Source organism: Cherax quadricarinatus, chromosome 4, assembly GCF_038502225.1.
Source record: "Cherax quadricarinatus isolate ZL_2023a chromosome 4, ASM3850222v1, whole genome shotgun sequence".
Taxonomy (NCBI): Eukaryota; Metazoa; Arthropoda; class Malacostraca; order Decapoda; family Parastacidae; genus Cherax; species Cherax quadricarinatus.
In genome coordinates, this window is record NC_091295.1 from 25,415,024 (window position 1) to 25,435,991 (window position 20,968).

At 39.5% G+C, this 20,968-nt stretch overlaps 1 protein-coding gene across 2 annotated transcripts in view; it reads right to left on the bottom strand.

The window, feature by feature from the left end:
- Positions 1–742: 742 nt before the first annotated feature.
- Arl1 (ADP ribosylation factor-like 1) overlaps positions 743–20,968 on the bottom strand; it is a 34,297-nt gene continuing 14,071 nt past the window's right edge. For both annotated transcript variants that reach the window (XM_053770284.2, XM_053770283.2), the window contains exon 4: positions 743–5,755. In XM_053770284.2, coding sequence (XP_053626259.1) covers positions 5,546–5,755 — 210 coding nt within the window. In that variant the 3' untranslated portion in view covers positions 743–5,545. The remainder of the gene's footprint in view (positions 5,756–20,968) is intronic.

The window sequence follows — 20,968 nt, forward strand, 5'->3', positions numbered from 1 at the left end:
TTAATGTTTACATCATGTAGTAATAGTGTACTCCCATTACCAAATCTTTTAGCTAATTATATATATAATCATGGGGGAGCGCTAAACCTGTAGGATTATACAGCGCATGTGAGGGGGGAGGGGGGGTCGGAAAGGATTTAGTCTCAATTCAGGGAACTGGAGCATAGATCCAATTCCCTAGATCAAGAGCCCCTCACTAACATCAAGGAACCTCCCTTGAAGGGATGTTTTAGCTGAGCTTTTTTTAAATGAATTACAAGAAAATTGCCCTGTTAGGGGAAAAGCTTATTGTTTTTCCCATGTGGGATAGCCTAATAAACTAGCTGGCACTGGTATTTTAAAACAGGTTTTATTTACTTATGAGCATCCATAATTGACCAAAAAAATATAGTAATATATTAGATTATGGAAAATGAAAGGCAATATTTATGTGGTTTTCAGAGTAAAGGTGTCATTCAATATAGTTCTACTGGATGGGAGGTTAAACCATTATGTTACAGGCTTCAATTCTCCCAATAAAATCACTACATCTGGTATGGTATATTGGTGTTGGAGACAAACCCCTGTAATTATCTATATTTTCCCAGCCAAGCATCTGACCCTTTCCCAGGATGTGACCCCACAATCTACTAATACCCAGGTACCTATTGATGACTGGGTAAACTGGGGCAGTGGACATCACATGAATAAAATTAAATACAAAAGTAGTAGTCTAATCATAGGTATAAGCATTTAGTATGAATTTAAATATATTCTCTTTATTTTTGCTTCAATTTAGATAAATAAATTTTAAAATAATACTGGATACAAAAAAAATCTACAGTGCAGTATTACAAATGCTATAAATACAATGGTTTGTGTGTAAACCAAAAGTTAAGAGGTTTCTAACCTGGAAGATTAATTAGCATTTTTTTTTTTAAAACACTGGCAGTATTTGTCAACTGTTTTTACTTCCTTTAAGACATTTAAGAGTTTAGTTGCTCACATGAAAAATTAAAACCTTAATTTACAGAATAAGTCTTGAATGTTATATATGTATATACAAGAAACAGAATACAAAATATATTACACCAACAAAGGAATTACTGTAATATGTTCATTTCTGGACATTCACAGATCACTGTGCATCCCTATACAAATCTTACAATTATCCACAATTATAAGATGAAGGTTGTACTGGATAATTTACAAATGATTCATTTTCTCCTGGCACATTCATGTGTTTTGCAGAACTCTACAAAGATTTGCAAACTGTTTTCAGCAGACTTGTGTGACAACTCTGCATATAACAACATTACAATACAAATTACTTATAAGAAATCCATGTATTTGGTTAAATATTACTGTGTAGATCATTTACCATTATCCTGGGAGAAGTTATTCACTAGACCTGTACTAGTAATATATTACATAAAAATAATAAATTAATCATAGGTCAGTACAGGTTGACCATCACTAATCTGGCATCACTGGGTCCATTAAATTCCTTAAAAAACTCAAGTACTGGTCTGCACTCAGTAGGTGTCTCATAAAATGGGTGCAATACTTTAGTCGAAATGAGTGCTGCATTTGTGATGGAACGAGATTAGTGACTGCCGAATCAGTGATGGCTCACCTGTATATACCAAAACACTATTACATTTTCCACTAAAATCCTAATTTTTTTTCTAAAACACTGGGAATGACTTTTGTATAAATGAAGTGCCAATCCAACACAAAATGTTTGCAGTTTTAGGCTCCATTTATAGAATAATTACCTCCTGCTACACAGCCAATGTCATACTTTCATCTGCATGACTAACCACCCAGGCTGCCAACCCAAAATAACACAAAAGTAGTCATAATGGCATAATAGTCAATAAGAGTAGCCACTCAGAGTGCCTGTTCAAAGTAATGTAAAAGTACAGTAGCTGTTACCTTAAGTAATGACTTTTTAAACAGTTTCACAAAATCTTAAAATTACTGTACAACATAACCTTTCATGGAGCCAAGTTACCAATGCTTAGAAATATAAAACATGCCCACAGTCAGTAACCCCATTGTTTACATAGAATATCATTGAGGTTGAGCTATTGCACACACTTCAATTAGCTTGCCAATTTAATACAAGAAATACTCTACTAAATATATGATGTATCATGTTTCCAAATATTTCCCCTTGGTAAAAAAGAAATAACAATGTTTATATAGATATAAAATCACACACACACACACACACACAATCATCAAACCTGCAAAGATTCACTTACACAAAGAATGAAAAATCACATGTTGCCATTGCTTACCAGACACCATTACCTCCTTGAAATCTTGAAATCAAATATTAATTTAATTCATTAAATCTTTAATTATTATAATCAAAAAGAAGCGCTAAGCCACAAGGGCTAGATTAAATCTTTAAGAACCTATCTAATGAATGCACATTTTGATTTAAGTGTCTGAACAGCAAAGGCAGCTGACAACCTCATGTACACATTACATTATCCACCCACTATGTTACAAATAAGGTATTTAATACCGACAAATGTGTTTAAAAAGATACTTGTGCAACTTTAAATAACTTTTTTTATAGAAATGTTTTACTCACTAGGTGTCTTATCAATACAATACAGGGACAAACATGAAAGTCAGTGTAGTGAAGGCAGGGTGCACAAGATACAGTACATAATGACATCACCTGATGTCATTAACTAATTAGTTTAGCCAAGTCTCTGCAAATACTGAAGTTTCCCATGTCCTCCAAAACTACGTTATGACGAATGACCACAAATTCTAAACAATGGAGTTTATGTCAATTCTCTTGATAAGTCTGACATAATTCCACTTAAGCAGGAGTGATTTCCATGTGCAGATTTGGGACTGGTCCCTCTAGGATTTTCCAGGTGTAAATTATGTGGTTATTCCTGTGAATAACACATGCATTATTAACAATGCCGGTGTGGCAGTCATATTTATGCTCATCGACATGAGTGTCTAAGTGTTAAGCTCGCTCTCCCACAAACTTTCTTATATACTCCACATGGTATGTCATTAACTCTGCTTTGGCTACAGCTAGATTTGTGGATTTCTTGCTGGTCAATCTCAAATGGTAGTGCTGGTAGTAGTGGCTACTAACACTGTGCCTAGAGAATACCTTAAGGACCAATGTGACTACAGTCATCAAAATATTAAACTATGCTTTCCTTCTCATTTCATCAATGACTGCAGATGATGTGCTCTGCTGATCATTAACGCTTTGACTGTTTCTGTCGTGTATATATACGTCTTACGCACCACTGTTTCCGACGCATTTATAAGCGTAAATTCTAGCGGCTTCAAATCAAGTGGGAGAAAACTGGTAGGCCCACATGTGAGAGAATGGGTCTGTGCGGTCAGTGCGCACCACAAAAAAATCCTGCAGCACGCAGTGCGTAATGAGAAGAAAAAACCGACTGTTTTTTTGGAGTAAAACGCCGACTTTGAGGTGCATTTTCGTATAGTATTTATCATTGTCAGCATAGTTGCTTATCCCCTTACATGTGTTGTATAGTTTATCTGAGTATCATAATACCATCCATATGTTTTATATACACGACCCCTTTTGCTAGGCTTAGGGACTAGTTTGTGTGACGTCACATGACTCTGTTGTGAGCCCGTCGCGCTCGGGGATCCCTCTCAGATCCGTTCGACCTACCAGGCAGCTACAGGCAGGCTGGGCCTCCCTTACCACAGTCTGACAATATAAGTGTTACCATCCAACAAGTGTGTATAACTACAACCATTTAATCTCCAACGAACCCCGACGACAAATGGTGGCATTGGAGGGCCTGTAATTCTGACGTTTACAGCGATTTCTGGAGATAAATTACTACTGAGCCGGTCACCATCTTGTGACGCTAGGCTTGCCGAGACACTCTACAATCCCAAGCCAGCTACCCCAAGCAAGCTTTCACCAGTCTCTTCAGAGGCGTGGGTTTGTATCCTAAAGCTGCCACCATTTGTCGTCGGGGTTCGTTGGAGATTAAATGGTTGTAGTTAAACTTCCAGCAAGCGTGCGTGAGCGTGTTAGATAGGAGTGAATGGAGACGAATGGTACTTGGGACTTGACGATCTGTTGGAGTGTGACCAGGGTAATATTTAGTGAAGGGATTCAGGGAAACCGGTTATTTTCATATAGTCGGACTTGAGTCCTGGAAATGGGAAGTACAATGCCTGCACTTTAAAGGAGGGGTTTGGGATATTGGCAGTTTGGAGGGATATGTTGTGTATCTTTATATGTGTATGCTTCTAAACTGTGTATTCTGAGCACCTCTGCAAAAACAGTGATAATGTGCAAGTGTGGTGAAAGTGTTGAATGATGATGAAAGTATTTTCTTTTTGGGGATTTTCTTTCTTTTTTGGGTCACCCTGCCTCGGTGGGAGACGGCCGACTTGTTGAAAAAAAAAAAAAAAGTTAAACACACTTGTCAGACTGTGGTAAGGGAGGCCCAGCCTGCCTGCAGCTGCCTGGTAGGTCGAACGGATCTGAGAGGGATCCCTGAGCGCGACGGGCTCGCAACAGCATCACGTGACGTCACACAAACTAGTCCCTAGGTCTAGCAAAATGGGTCGTGTATATAAAACATATGGATGGTACTATGATACTCAGATAAGCTATATAACACATGTAAGGGGATCAGCAACTATGCTGAAATGGCTGATGCGTACATGTCGCCGAGACCGCTAACATCGCGGGAGCGTAATTCCGCAAGTTTTCGACCAAATTTCGTACTTTTTATGTCATTACCATCGGGAAAAGATTCTCTATCATTTCATAAGAAAAAAATTGTTTTTTTTTTTTCCAAAAATTTATCAACACAGAATGACAGTTTCAGAAAGGGGCCTGCGACAGTCTAAGGGTTAATACCCCCAAGCTCAACAAATCTCCACTTACTTTTGTTAACTCCCCCACAGTGCATTCCTTAAGTGTAATCTTAAGTACCAACATCACATACAGAGATTTAACCGGCAAGAAACCCAAAAGTATTGTTGAAAACAAAGCTGGATTTTATGAGATATCTAGTGGAATGTGAGATAATACGTGAGACATACTCATAATGGTAATAATGTTAATTAATGTTATTCACACTGCTACTACTTTGTGGTGGAATGATGCCAAAATTATCAACGAAAAGAATTTACACAAAAATCATTGTTTATAATCTATAGTTATGTCTTAACAAAACTTTTTTCTTTTTAGGTCACCCTGCCTTGGTAGGGTATGGCCAGTTTGGAGGAAAAAAAAAAAAAAAAAATAAACAGTTGTGTTAGGCAAGGAAATTATTATTATAATCAGAAAAAGTGCTAAACCAGGGCAAGGAAAGCCTCACTCTCACTGGATATTGATTTTAGGTCGTCATGATGACATTAACCATTTCATGAACCCAGACTACACTACAACTGACCACTCTACTATGTATCTCCATTTTTATCATCTGTGTCTGTATTAGGGTAAAGAGTTTCTATAATAAATTTACCTAAAATTGCACACCTCTTATGCACATTGTCTATATTTAAAAAATGTGTCTCATTTTCTGGTAGCAAGGGCATTAGCTAACCAGTCCATTGCTTGGTCTAGGCCTTCCCCTTTAATAGCAGAGGTCTTAAATATCTGAAAGGTTCGGGTCTTCAGGGCATCCAAACCTAGAGCAGAGTGTACTTCTGCAACTGTCATGGCACCTTCCATATCTTGTTTATTAGCCAGGACTGCTAATATAGCAGATTTCAACTCATCTTCCTGAAAGTAGAAGAAAATTAATAATAAAATTTATTTGAAATTCATACATCATGATACAGATATTGAAAGCTGAGTAGCATTAACTTTATTGACTTAAAAAACAAAAATAAATGAAGATGACATCACTGCTCTTAATTGCAATCCATCGACTACTATTTTGCAGTGAATATTAATGTATAGATTCAAGGATTATGTGGAGTAAAATAAGGGTTGGATGTGAAAAGTGGGTTATAGTGTGTTTATACACCTGAAGAAGAAAGAGAAAAAAAGAGAAAGAGAAAAAAAGAGAAAGAGAAAAAAAGAGAAAGAGAAAAAAAGAGAAAGAGAAAAAAAGAGAAAGAGAAAAAAAGAGAAAGAGAAAAAAAGAGAAAGAGAAAAAAAGAGAAAGAGAAAAAAAGAGAAAGAAAAAAAGAGAAAGAGAAAAAAAGAGAAAGAGAAAAAGAGAAAGAGAAAAAGAGGAGCCAGTCTATCAGCATCCTGTTGGCCAACATTAGACGTTCAAAAGTGGGCCATTGCTAAATGGGAGGTGGACACTAAAAGAAAGCTAGCATCAGGTAGGGTAGGCTCCAAAACCTGGTGGTCCCTGGTCAAGGACAGACAAGGTTATCTGCCTGATGAACTCATTCCACCTCTAAATCGACAGGATGGGACCACCTCTACTAGTAGTCAAGAGAAGGCGGACCTCTTTGCTGAACACTTTGCTACCAAAATGCAAGTTCCTGATCCAGCAAGGGACCCTCCTTGGCTAGCTGCAAGAACTGTGTCAAAACTGTCAGTGGTGACAATAAGGCAGGAGGAGGTGCATTTCCTTCTTAAATCGCTTGACCAAGAAAAGGCTGTGGGCCCAGACAAGTTGAGCCCAAGATTGTTGAGAAGATGTGCAGACCAGCTAGCAGCACCTCTAACTCACATCTTTCAGCACTGCCTAGTACAGTGTAAATGGCCCTCTCTATGGAAAGAGGCAAATGTAGTCCCTGTTCACAAAAAGAAGAGCAGAGCAGAAATCAGCAACTACAGACCAGTGTCACTCCTGTCAATCACTGGTAAGATCCTTGAGACAATAATCTCAAGACAAATGACAGAGTTTTTTGACTACCACTCACTACTTTGTGATCGTCAATATGGCTTCAGGAAAGGTTACTCTGCTGCTGATCTGTTGTTAAACCTCTCCACTAAGTGGCACCAGTCACTGGATGAATCCAGAGTCAGCTGTGTGGTAGCACTGGACATTGCTGGTGCTTTCGACCGGGTGTGGCACCAGGGCCTCTTAGCAAAACTTCAAGCACTGGGAATTGCAGGCTCTACGCTATGTCTCCTCAGTGATTACCTTCATGGTAGATCTCAAAGTGTAGTTCTCAATGGAACGGAATCAGCAAGACATCCTATTGGGGCAAGTTTTCCACAAGGAAGCGTGCTGGGTCCACTGTTATGGAATGTCTACTTCAACGACCTTCTTCATCTCATCCCCGAATCACATGCATATGCAGATGACTGTACACTGACATTCACTTATCCAAGAGAAGAAATGCCAGCTGCTCTAAGCTACATCAATCACCAGCTGAGAGCTGTATCAGCTTGGGGAAATAGATGGCAAGTAACATTTGCACCTGAGAAAATGCAAATGATGATCGTCTCTAGGCACCATGATGGTAATGCTGGTGCAGTAGTAAGGATGAATGGGAGGGTGTTGGCACCTGGAGAAGAAGTTGATATCCTTGGGGTGAAATTTGACTCCAAACTAACCATGAAGAACCATGTTGTAAATCTTGCAAACAAGGCAGCCAGGAAGCTTACAGCACTTCGCCGTATCTCGCATCTGCTTGACAGTAGGGGATGCAAGATCCTGTACGAGGCACAAGTACGCTCACACCTCAAGTATGCTCCACTTTCTTGGTTTGCCTGCCCCCCTCTCATCTGCGACTGCTTGACAGAGTAGAGAACAGAGCAAGACGTCTCATCTCTCGCCTGGACCCATCCTGGATAGATCTGTCATTTCAGCAGAGCCTTCAACATAGGAGGGATGTGGGTGGCCTTACTGTTATGTACAAGGCCAATATTGTCAAAGTACCACACTTGGATCCACTTCGAGGAGAGCATGAAACAAGCTTTTATGCCACAAGACGGGCAGAAAGCAGCAACTTCACTCTGGCTGTACCCTTCTCCAGAACATCACTCCATCTGAGATCATACATACCCAGGATGACTCGAGTATGGAACACATTCGTACAGCATAATGATGTCAACGAGATAAAATCAGTTGATCACATAAAAATGCTGGCCCACAGATGGCTCCAACTTCATCCTGTTCCCTACTTGTATGTCTCATAACAATAAAAATGCTTTCAAATGAGCTGATGTAGGTAACAGCTCTTAGCGTGCCAATAAAGTTAGGAATCCTTAACCTGTAAATAGCTTGTCAATAAAGCTAGGGATCCTTAACCTTGCCAAACCTTGTGTAAAAAAAAAAAAAAAAAAAAAATAGAGAGAGAGAGAGAGAGAGAGAGAGAGAGAGAGATAAAAAGAGAGATAAAAAGAGAGAGAGAGAGATAAAAAGAGAGAGAGATAAAAAGAGAGAGAGATAAAATGAGAGAGAGATAAAAAGAGAGAGAGATAAAAAGAGAGAGATAAAAAGAGAGATAAAAAGAGAGAGAGAGAGATAAAGAGAGAGAGATAAAAAGAGAGAGATAAAAAGAGAGAGATAAAAAGAGAGAGATAAAGAGAGATAAAAAGAGAGATAAAAAGAGAGATAAAAAGAGAGATAAAAAGAGAGATAAAAAGAGAGATAAAAAGAGAGATAAAAAGAGAGATAAAAAGAGATAAAAAGAGAGATAAAAAGAGAGAAAAAGAGAGAGAAAAAGATAAAAAGAGAGAGAAAAAGATAAAAAGAGAGAGAAAAAGATAAAAAGAGAGAGAAAAAGATAAAAAGAGAGAGAAAAAGATAAAAAGAGAGAAAAAGATAAAAAGAGACAGAAAAAGATAAAAAGAGACAGAAAAAGATAAAAAGAGACAGAAAAAGATAAAAAGAGACAGAAAAAGATAAAGAGAAAAAGATAAAAAGAGAAAGAAAAAGATAAAAAGAGAAAGATAAAAAGAGAAAGAAAAGGATAAAAAGAGAAAGAAAAAGATAAAAAGAGAAAGAAAAAGATAAAAAGAGAAAGAAAAAGATAAAAAGAGAAAGAAAAAGATAAAAAGAGAAAGAAAAAGATAAAAAGAGAAAGAAAAAGATAAAAAGAGAAAGATAAAAAGAGAAAGAAAAGGATAAAAAGAGAAAGAAAAAGATAAAAAGAGAAAGAAAAAGATAAAGAGAGAAAGAAAAAGATAAAAAGAGAAAGAAAAAGATAAAAAGAGAAAGAAAAAGATAAAAAGAGAAAGAAAAAGATAAAAAGAGAAAGAAAAAGATAAAAAGAGAAAGAAAAAGATAAAAAGAGAAAAAGATAAAAAGAGAAAGAAAAAGATAAAAAGAGAAAGAAAAAGATAAAAAGAGAAAGAAAAAGATAAAAAGAGAAAGAAAAAGATAAAAAGAGAAAGAAAAAGATAAAAAGAGAAAGAAAAAGATAAAAAGAGAAAGAAAAAGATAAAAAGAGAAATGTTGAATGAGAATGTGTTGAGTTTTGAACCAAGTGAGAGAGTACTAATGGTTGGGGATCTAGATGCTGAAGTAGTAAAAATGTTGTGGAGGTAGTAGTAAGTAAATTTGGGGTGCCAGGGGTAAATGAAAATGGGGGGCATTTAATTCAACTATGTGTAGAAAAAGGTTTGGTAATAAGTAATACATATTTCATGACAAAAAAAAAAAAAAAGGACAAGTATACAAGGTATGATATACCACATAATGAAAGTAGTTTGTTAGATTATGTATTGGTGGACAGGCTTCAGGATGTGCATGTTAATAGAGGGGCAACAGATATATCAGATCATTATTTAGTTGTAGCTACAGTTAGAGTAACAGGTAGATGGGACAAAGGAAAAATGCCAGCAGCAAGTAATAGAGAGGTGAAAGTTTATAAACTAAGGGAGGAGGAAGTTAGGGTGAGATATAAGCAGCCTAGGGCGAGATAAGCAGCTACTGGCAGAAAAGTGGGCTAGTGCAAGTATGGGTAGTGGGGAAGGGGGTTGAAGAGGGATGGCATAGTTCTGAAAATGCAGTGTTAGAATGTGGGGCAGAAGTTTGTGGCTATAGGAGGGTGGGTGCAGGAGGAAAGAGGAGTGATTGGTGGAATGAGGTAAAGAGTGCGATAAAAGAAAAAGGTAACTTACGAGAGGTTTTTACAAAACAGAAGTGATATAAGAAGGGCAGAGTATATGGAGAGTAAAAGAATGGTGAAGAGAGTGGTGAGAGAGTGCAAAAAGAGAGCAAATAATAGAGTGGGAGAGGCACTGTCAAGAAATTTTACTGAGAATAAGAAAAAATCTGGGAGTGAGAAACAGGTTAAGAAAGCCTAGGGAACAAATGGATTTTTAAGTTAAAAACATAGTAGGGGAGTTAGTAGATGGGGAGCTGGAGGTATTGGGTAGATGGCAGGAATATTTTGAGTAACTTAGATGTTGATGCAGAAAGAGAGGCAGCAGTTTCATGCACTGGCCAGGGAGGTATAACATCTTTTAGGAGTGAAGAAGAGCAGGATGTGAGTGTGGGGGAGGTGTGTGATGCATTACACAGAATGATAGGGGGGTAAAGCAGCTGGAACTGATGGGATCATGACAGAAATGTTAAAAGCCGGGGAGGTATAGTGTTGGAGTGGTTAGTATTTTTGCTTAATAAATGTATGAAAGAAGGGAAGGTACCTAGGGATTGGCAGACAGCATGTACAGTGGACCCTCAGTTAAAGATGTTATCGGATAATGTAAAAATCGGATAACAACACGTTTTTGTGTCAAAATATTGGCTCAGTTAATGACAAAGAACTCAGTTAAAGTCACTTGTCTCGAACGTGTCTGCACGGCCTGAGCGGCCCGGCCACTTTATGCCAGTGTGTCATTGTTTACAAGCCAGTGAGGACGATTCCACGCTTACATGCGATACACTTTGTATTATTCCATTGTTTTTAGTGCTTGTAACTGCTTGTAACTTTGAGTCCTGGAAATGGGAAGTACAATGCCTGCACTTTAAAGGAGGGGTTTGGGATATTGGCAGTTTGGAGGGATATGTTGTGTATCTTTATACGTATATGCTTCTAAACTGTTGTATTCTGAGCACCTCTGCAAAAGCAGTGATAATGTGTGTGTGTGGTGAAAGTGTTGAATGATGATGAAAGTATTTTCTTTTTGGGGATTTTCTTTCTTTTTTGGGTCACCCTGCCTCGGTGGGAGACGACCAACTTGTTGAAAAAAAAATAAAAAAAAAAAAAACTGCTAAATAAGCCACAATGGGCCCAGAGAAAGCTTCTAGTGCCAGCCAGCCCTTTGGTAAAGGGTTGAGATGGGAGAATGTGCCTTTTTCAGTAATTCTGCAACATGTACGATACTAAAGCAGCAGGAGTCTATATAAACTATAGCGGCAGTCAACGATAAAGTGTAGCATTAACTGTAGCAAGTAAGTTAAGCGATTAATCGATAGAAAAAGAACAGCACGAACCTAACTCTTCCAATGTTCTTGGAGTTATATAGAGCGACTGACAACACTGCTGTCTCTAGTCTCAACTGCTGCTGCCACCTCCACCACCACTGTGTATGGCTTATGCTCTCAGTGGCCCTTATACACTCAACAACAACACAGCAACACTTGTGACATAATGATGTATTTTATTCATTCTAGAGTATATGACATATTTCTATGTTATTAATATTGTTTATTATGTCATATTAGATGAATTATGCTAGATAAATAAGCCGTAGAGCTGATATTAGTGTCACACTGAAGGACTATCTTGTATCTCCCAACACAATTCCTAACATACGCCAGAAACAGACCTCTCTGAAAAACTTTTTTGAGCGACAGGAGTCCAGTGGCTCTCAAGCTGGTCCTAGTGGCATAGAAAAACAAAGGAGGGAAGTAACCCAGGATAAGGACTTGGTACCTTAAGTCTTTATGGAGTGGGATTCCCCTTCCAAACAACTGTAAACTCTTCCATCCTCTCCCCTCTTCCCATCTTCTATACATCACCATGTCTTCAATAAAGCTAAATGCGATGTTGTTATTGTTTTATTCTTCATGCATCATTGTTTTCTGTGTAGGTAAATACATATTTCAAGTAGAAAATATTTTTTTAATACTTCTGGGTGTCTCAAACAGATTAATTGGATTTCCATTACGTCTTATGGGGAAAATTAATTCAGAAAACGACAGAATCGGTTAAAGACAAGCTCTCTGGAACGGATTAACCCTTTCAGGGTCCGTCCCGTAGATCTACGGCTGGTTGGCGAGTGTCCAAACCGTAGATCTACGCCAAAATTCTAGCGCCGTCAAATTTAGCGCGAAAGCGCTCATAGGCCTACATATGAGAGAATGGGTCTGCGCCGTGGGTGTGCGCCGTAAACAAAAAATCTAGGCGCCTGCATAGCATTGTGGGAACGCCGGCTCAGTCACCCTTGTTCACCATGCCTCGTCGCAAGTCAGCTCTCACTCCCCGGAAAATTGGGACTCTCCTCTTCCTGTCTGATAGTTCTGACACTGATGGAAGTGGAAATGAAGACGAATTCTACGGCTTTGATAAGTTAGTGACCGAAAATAATGACCAGGATATCGATAATAGTGCAGAAAACCCCGACGATCCTCGACCTTCTACCTCTGGTGTGGGCACTCGTGACTCACGGTCGGGTGTTCCTAAACGTAAGAGAAAACTAATATTTTCCCGTGGCCTGGCCTCTGACTTCAGTAATGACGATGATTCTGACGTGGATTGTGATTTTATTGCGCTCGACGATCATTCGAGTAGTGATAGTGAGGAAACATATTCACCAGTGAAGCGTCGGTATGTTCGCCGCCGCATGCGCTCGGGTAGTGTACCCTATGCTGTGCCCAGGGGACGGAGTACATCCCGGAGTACATCCCGTGGCCCTACACCCGTTTTAGGTAGTGATAGTGAGGATGATGTGGCTACACTTGGCATGGATGGGCCACAGGCATCAGTGGATGGTGTTAGTGGGGCTGGTGGTGGTAGTGGCACCCCCATGCGTGACTCGCTGTGCCACGCGGGGACCCACGCTGCTGACTCGTCAGTTCAAGGACAAAGCGGAGCGTCACCCACCAGCCCGCCACAACCACCCATACAACCAGCCTATGATGTCCAGTATCCACCAGCAAACCGTATGTGGGATTGGCAGCAAAATCCCAATTTTGTTCCCAGCCCTCACCACTTTGATGACTCTCAAAGTGGAATTCTACCTACCTGTCCCCTTGGAACCACGGCCAATGAACTGGAATTCTTTGAATTATTCTTTGACCAGCCATTGATGGAAATTATTGTCAGGGAAAGTAATAAGTATTTTCAGTACACCATGGCAAATACGATCTTATCACCACAGTCAAGACTACACAGGTGGAAAGAGACGACTGTTGCAGAAATGTATTTGCTTTTTGCAACAATAATGCTTATGCCTCACGTCTATAAGCATAATATAAAAGCATACTGGTCCACAGATCGGCTAATTTGTACCCCATCCTTCAGTGAAATAATACCAGTGAACAGGTTTATCTTACTGTTATGTATGTTGCACTTCTCTGACAAAACCAGGCCTGACAGAAGTGACAGGTTATACAAGATTAGAAATGTTTTCATGTATCTCAAACAAAAGTTCAGGATATACTTTTATCCATTCAAGAATCTTGTAATTGACGAGTCTTTGATTTTGTTCAAAGGTAGACTGTCATTCAAGCAGTATATACCGAGCAAGAGGAACCGCTTTGGTATAAAATTGTTTGTACTCTGTGATTGTGACAGTGGCCTGGTGTTGGATATTGTTGTATACACGGGTAGTAAAACATTGAAAGATACCAAGATGTTATTGGGTATATCAGGTGACGTAGTGAGAAACATGATGGCACCTTATCTTGGTAAGGGCCATACATTATATACCGATAACTGGTACACAAGCCCATTACTCAGTGATTTCATGCGAGTGAACAAGACAGATGTGTGTGGCACAGTGCGTTCTAATCGTAAACATATGCCCAGGCTCAACGCAGGTGTTCGTGGTGATGACGTGCAGGTGTTTACTGCCAATGACATCATGGCATTACGGTGGCATGACAAACGAGATGTCACATTGTTGACAACCATTCACCGTAATGAAATGCAAGACAGTGGCAAAGTTGATCGAGTGACTAATGAACGTATTCGAAAACCAGTGACAGTGATTGATTATACACAAAACATGCGCTTGGTTGACAAGTGTGACATGCAGATTGGTTTTGTTGACTGTATTCGTAAGAGTTACAAGTGGTACATGAAACTTTTCTTCCATCTCATGGACATTTCAATGCTGAATGCATATAATATGTACCAAATAAAGACTGGTAACAGACCACCGTATGGTGAATTTTGTTTGTCTGTTGTCAGACAACTCATAATGAAGTACCAGGTAACAACACCTGCAATACAACATGGTCCTCGAATTCATCACAATATACCCAAGCGTTTGAGGAGAGAAGGTGATCATTTCATAATACAGCTTCCTTCAACTCAAAAGAAATTTGCTCAGAAGAGATGCATTGTCTGTGCACAAACAAAACGACGGCAACAAAGATGCAAAGACACTCGGTTTATGTGTGAGGAATGTAAGGTGCCTCTGTGCATGGTGCCTTGTTTCAAGGAGTTCCACAAGCTCCAGCAGTTCTAAAACCATGTCCAGTGATTGTAAATATGTAAATATATGATAGAACATTAGTATTATACAATATTTGTGCATGTTTATTGTAATAAACAACAGTGGTAAACAATAATATGATAATAACTTTAATGCGGTTATTGTGTTCAATACAGTGAGTATATATATATCAATTATATACAGTATTGGTCTCTCAGGCCCCAAATGTTAGTAGGAATAGAAAAAAATTGGAAAAGAAAAGAAAAAACAACTAAAACAACAAAATAATATAATACGCGTATATGGAATTCGTCGATGTTGCCGCCACCACATCATTTTCTACAAACTTCTTGGCACTGTATCTCGGTAAGTACTGATCAGATTCTAATTTTTTTTGTTTTATTACCTTCACAAAAATATCCTCTTTAATTCTGTAAGAAAAAATATTTTTTTTTTTTTTCAAAATTTCTTGGACACTGGTGCGTGACTTCAGATTTTGGCCTTGGACCCTGAAAGGGTTAATGTCGTTAACTGAGGGCCCAATGTATAGTTTCTCTATGTAAAAGGAGGGGGGGGATGGAACAAGAGAGACTGTAAAAATTATAGGGGAAGAAGTTTACTATTTGGAAACTCGTACGTATTAGGTTGGTAGACAGCAACCGCCCAGGGAGGCATTACAGTCTTGCCAAGCGAGTGTACAACGGAAGTCTGTACGTTTTACATGATGGTAGGATTGCTGGTGTCTTTTCTGTCTCAAACATGCAAGCTTTCAGGTATGTCTTCCTACTTCTACTTACACTTAGGTCACACTATACTTGCATGTACAAGCATATACATACACCCCCCTCTGGGTTTTCTTCTATTTTCTTACTAGTTCTTGTTCTCGTTTATTTCCTCATATCTCCATGGGAAAGTGGAACAGAATTCTTCCTCCATAAGCCATGCATGTTGTAAGAGAGGGGGAGCAAGGGACTAGTAACACCTTCTCCTGTATACATTACAAAAGTTAAAAAGAGAAACTTTCATTTTTCTCTTTAGGTCACCCTGCCTCGGTGGGATATGGCCAGTTTGATGAAAAAAAAAAAGTTTACTGAGTATACCATGTAAAGTGTATGGTAGAGTTACTATTGAAGGAATTAGGGGTAAGAGAGCAGGATTGAAGATGAACAAGGAGGCTTTAGAATGGGTAGGGGATGTGTAATTCAAGCGTTTACATTGAAGCAAGTATGTGAACAGTATTTAGACAAAGGTAGGGAAGTTTTCATTGCATTTATGGATTTAGAAAAGGCATATGAGAGAGTGTAGGTAGTAGGTTGGTAGACAGCAAGTGCCTAGGGAGGCACTACCATCCTGCCAAGTGAGTAAAACAGAAGCTTGTAATTGTTTTACATCATGGTAGGATTGTTGGCGTGTTATCTGTCTCATAAATATGCAAGATTTCAGGTATCGCTTGCTACTTCTACTTGCACTTAGGTCACACTACACTTGCATGTATAAGCATATATATATACACACCCCTCTGAGCTTTCTTCTATTTTCTTACTAGTTCTTGTTCTTGTTTATTTCCTCTTATCTCCATGGGGAAGTGGAGCAGAATTCTTCCTCTGTAAGCCATGAGTGTCGTAAGAGGTGACTAACATGCCAAGAGCAAGGGGCTAGTAACCCCTTCTCCTGTATATATTACTAAATTTAAAAGGAGAAACTTTTGTTTTTCCTTTTGGGCCACCCCGCCTCAGTGGAATATAGCTGGTTTGTTGAAAGAAGAAGATATTTGATAGAGTGGATAGGGCAGGAATGTGGCAGATGCTGGAAGTGTATAGAAAAAGGTAGTAAGTTACTAAATGTTGTAAAGAGTTTTTATGAGGATAGTAAGGCTCAGGTTAAGGTGTGTAGGAGAGATGAAAATTACTTCCCAGACAGGGATGTGTAATGTCATCATGGTTGTTTAACATATTTATAGATGGGGTTGTAGAAGTAAATGCTAGGGTGTTGGAGAGAGGGCTGGGATTAAATTATGGGGAATCAAATACAAAATGGGAGTTGACACAGTTACTTTTTGCTGATGATATTGTGCTTTTGGGAGATTCTAAAGAAAAGTTGCAAAGGTTAGTGAATGAGTTTGGGTGTGTAAAGGGAGAAATTTGAAAGTGAACATAGAAAAGAGTAAGGTGATGAGGGTATCAAATGATTTAGATAAAGAAAAATTGGATATCAAATTGGGGAGGAGGAGTATGAAAGAAGTGAATGTTTTCAGATACTTGGGAGTTGATGTGTCGGTGGATGGATTTACGAAGGATGAGGTTAATCATAGAATTGATGAGGGAAAGAAGGTGAGTGGTGTATTGAGGTATATGTGGAGACAAAAAACGTTATCTATGGAGGCAAAGAAGGGAATGTATAAAAGCATAATACCAACACTCTTATATGGGTGTGAAGCTTGGGTTGTGAATGCAGCAGCGAGGAGACGGTTGGAGGCAGTGGAGATGTCCTGTCTAAAGGGAATGTGTGGTGTAAATATTATGCAGAAAATTCGGAGTGTGGAAATTAGGAGAAGGTGTGGAGTTAATTAACCCGTAAACGGTCCAAACGTATATACAGTGGACCCCCGCATACCGATGGCACCACATAACGATTAATCCGCATACCGCTTGCTTTAATCGCAAAAATTTTGCCTCGCATACCGCTTAAAAACCCGCTCACCAATTTTCGTCCGAGACGCGTCCAATGTGCGCCCTCAGCCAGCCTCACATGTGCCGCCCGTGCCATTGTTTACCAGCCAGCCTCCGCGGTAACATCCAAGCATACAATCGGAATATTTCGTATTATTACAGTGTTTTCGGTGCTGTTTCTGGAAAATAAGTGACCATGGGCCCCAAGAAAGCTTCTAGTGCCAACCCTACACCAATAAGGGTGAGAATTCCAATAGAAATGAAGAAAGAGATCATTGATAAGTATGAAAGTGGAGTGCGTATCGCCGACCTGGTCAGGTTGTACAAGAAACCCCAATCAACCATCGCTACTATTGTGGGCACCAGAAAGGCAATCAAGGAAGCTGTTCTTGCCAAAGGTTTAACTGTGTTTTCGAAACAAAGATCGCAAGTGATGGAAGATGTTGAGAGACTCTTATTGGTGTGGATAAATGAAAAACAGCTAGCAGGAGATAGCATCTCTCAAGCGATCATAAGCGAAAAGGCTAGGAAGTTGCATCAGGATTTAATTAAAAAAATGCCTGCAACTAGTGCTGATGTGAGTGAATTTAAGGCCAGCAAAGGTTGGTTTGAGAGATTTAAGAAGCGTAGTGGCATACATAGTGTGATAAGGCATGGTGAGGCTGCCAGTTCGGACCACAAAGCGGCTGAAAAATATGTGCATGAATTCAAGGAGTACATAGAGACTGAAGGACTGAAACCTGAACAAGTGTTTAATTGTGATGAAACAGGCCTGTTTTGGAAGAAAATGCCAAGCAGGACCTACATTACTCATGAGGAAAAGGCACTCCCAGGACATAAGCCTATGAAAGACAGGCTTACTTTGTTGATGTGTTCCAATGCTAGTGGTGATTGCAAAGTTAAGCCTTTATTAGTGTATCACTCTGAAACTCCCAGACCGTTCAGGCAAAAGAATGTCCTCAAGGAGAATTTGTGTGTGCTGTGGAGGGCAAACAGTAAGGCATGGGTCACTAGGGACTTTTTCTATAACTGGTTACACCATGCATTTGCCCCCAATGTGAAAGATTACCTAACTGAAAAGAAATTAGAACTTAAGTGCCTCCTGGTGTTAGACAATGCCCCTGGTCATCCTACAGACGTGGCAGAGCGACTTTATGGGGACATGAGCTTCATTAAGGTGAAGTTTTTGCCTCCTAATACCACTCCTCTCCTGCAGCCCATGGACCAGCAGGTTATTGCAAACTTCAAAAAACTGTACACAAAAGCTCTGTTTGAAAGGTGCTTTGTAGTGACCTCAGAAACTCAACTGACTCTAAGAGAGTTTTGGAGAGAGCACTTTAATATCCTCAATTGTGTAAACCTTATAGGTAAGGCTTGGGAGGGAGTGACTAAGAAGACCTTGAACTCTGCTTGGAAGAAACTGTGGCCAGAATGTGTAGACAAAAGGGATTTTGAAGGGTTTGAGGCTAACCCTGAGAGGATTATGCCAGTTGAGGAATCCATTGTGGCATTGGGAAAGTCCTTGGGGTTGGAGGTTAGTGGGGAGGATGTGGAAGAGTTGGTGGAGGAGGACAATGAAGAACTAACCACTGATGAGCTGATAGATCAACTTCAAGAGCAAGAGGCCAGACCTAAGAAAACTGGTTCAGAGGAGGGGAGAGAGAAATTGAAGAAGTTGCCTACTACAAAGATTAAGGAAATGTGTGCAAAGTGGCTTGAAGTGCAAACCTTTTTTGATGAAAATCACCCTCACACAGCTATTGCAAGCCGTGCTGGTGATTATTACACTGACAATGTTGTGAAACACTTTAGGGAAGTCATAAAGGAACGAGAGGTACAGGCCACTATGGACAGATATGTTGTGCGAAAGAAGTCCAGTGACTCTGACGCTGGTCCTAGTGGCATTAAAAGAAGAAGGGAAGTAACCCCAGAAAAGGACTCGACACCTCAAGTCTTAATGGAAGGGGATTCCCCTTCTAAACACTAACACTCTCTCTCCCCTCCTCCCATCCCATCAATCATCACCAGATCTTCAATAAAAGTAAGTGTCATGTAATTGTGCATGCCTTTTTCAGTTTGTGTGTACTAAAATTAACATTTCATGTGGTAAAAAAAATTTTTTTTTCATACTTTTGGGTGTCTTGCATGGATTAATTTTATTTCCATTATTTCTTATGGGGAAAATTCATTCACATACCGATTATTTCGCATAACAATTACCCCTCTTGCACGGATTAAAATCGGTATGCGGGGGTCCACTGTATACGTTTTTTCAACATTTGAATGTAAAAAAAGTAGATTTTTTTTTTTTACATTTGAAAACGTGTAAAAAAACTTTGATCTACTTTTTTTTTGTTATATTTGAAAATATGTAAAAAAAAAGTAGATCTACTTTTGGAGCACTACGCATGTGAACGTAGATCTGCTTGGACCATTTACGGGTTAAAGTATTAGTCAGAGGGCTGAAGAGGGGTTGAGGTGGTTTGGTCATTTAGAAAGAATGGATCAAAGTAGAATGACATGGACAGCGTATAAATCTGTAGGGGAAGGAAGGCAGGGTAGGGGTTGTCCTCGAAAAGGTTGGAAGGAAGGGGTAAGGGAGGTTTTGTGGGCAAGGGGCTTGGACTTCTAGCAGGCGTGCATGAGCGTGTTCGATAGGAGCGAATGGAGAAGAATGGTATTTGGGACCTGACAATCTGTTGGAGTGTGAGCAGGGTAATATTTAGTGAAGGGATTCAGGGAAACCGGTTATTTTTATATAGCCGAACTTGAGTCCTGGAAATGGGAAGTACAATGCCTGCACTCTAAAGGAGGGGTTCGGGATATTAGCAGTTTGGAGGGATATGTTGTGTATCTTTTTACATATATGTTTCTAAACTGTTGTGTTCTGAGCACCTCTGCAAAAAACAGTGATTAAGTGTGAGTGAGGTGAAAGTGTTGAATGATGATGAAAGTATTTTCTTTTTGGGGATTTTCTTTCTTTTTGGGTCACCCTGCCTCAGTGGGAGACAGCTGACTTGTAAAAAAAAAAGAGAAGATGTAAACTAGAAAGAGACTCCCTATGTAGGCCAAGGCGAAGAATCACAGAGCTGCTGAGAGGGGCCAGTATATCTGAAATACGAAGGGAGGCACTGGTCAGATAAATAGCAAATATCAAACTTAAGCTTAAGGAATCTTACACAAGACAAGAATCTCAGGAAGAACTTAAAGCCATCAATGAAATTAAAAGAAACCAGAAACACTTCTTCTCTTATGCCATATCTAAGGCAAAAACATCCAGTATTAAACCCTTGCTTAGACAAGATGGGACCTACACAGATGACAGCAAATAAATGAGTGAGATACTAAAGTCCCAATATGACTCGGTGTTCAATGAGCTGTTAACCAGATTCAGGGTTGACAATCTACATGAATTTTTTATGACCGAGACTCAAAATTTGGTCGCTTCAAAAATCTGATATTATCCTAACACCACAGGACTTTGAAAAGGCAATTAATGACGTGTCCCTGCACTATGCCCCAGGCCCAGACTCGTGGAACTTGGTGTTCATCTAGAGCTGTAAGAAGCCCCTGTCACTTGCCTTCATCATTCTACGGAAAGGGAGCATGGACACAACAGTCATCCCACAGTCTCTAAAAACAACAGACATAGCCCCAATCAACAAAGGTGGCAGTAAAGCAATTGCAAAGAACTACAAACCGACAGCACTAACATCCCACATCATAAAAATCTTTGAAAGGGTTCTAAGAAGACTGCCAACCACCTAGATACCCATCAATTACACAACCCAGGGCAACA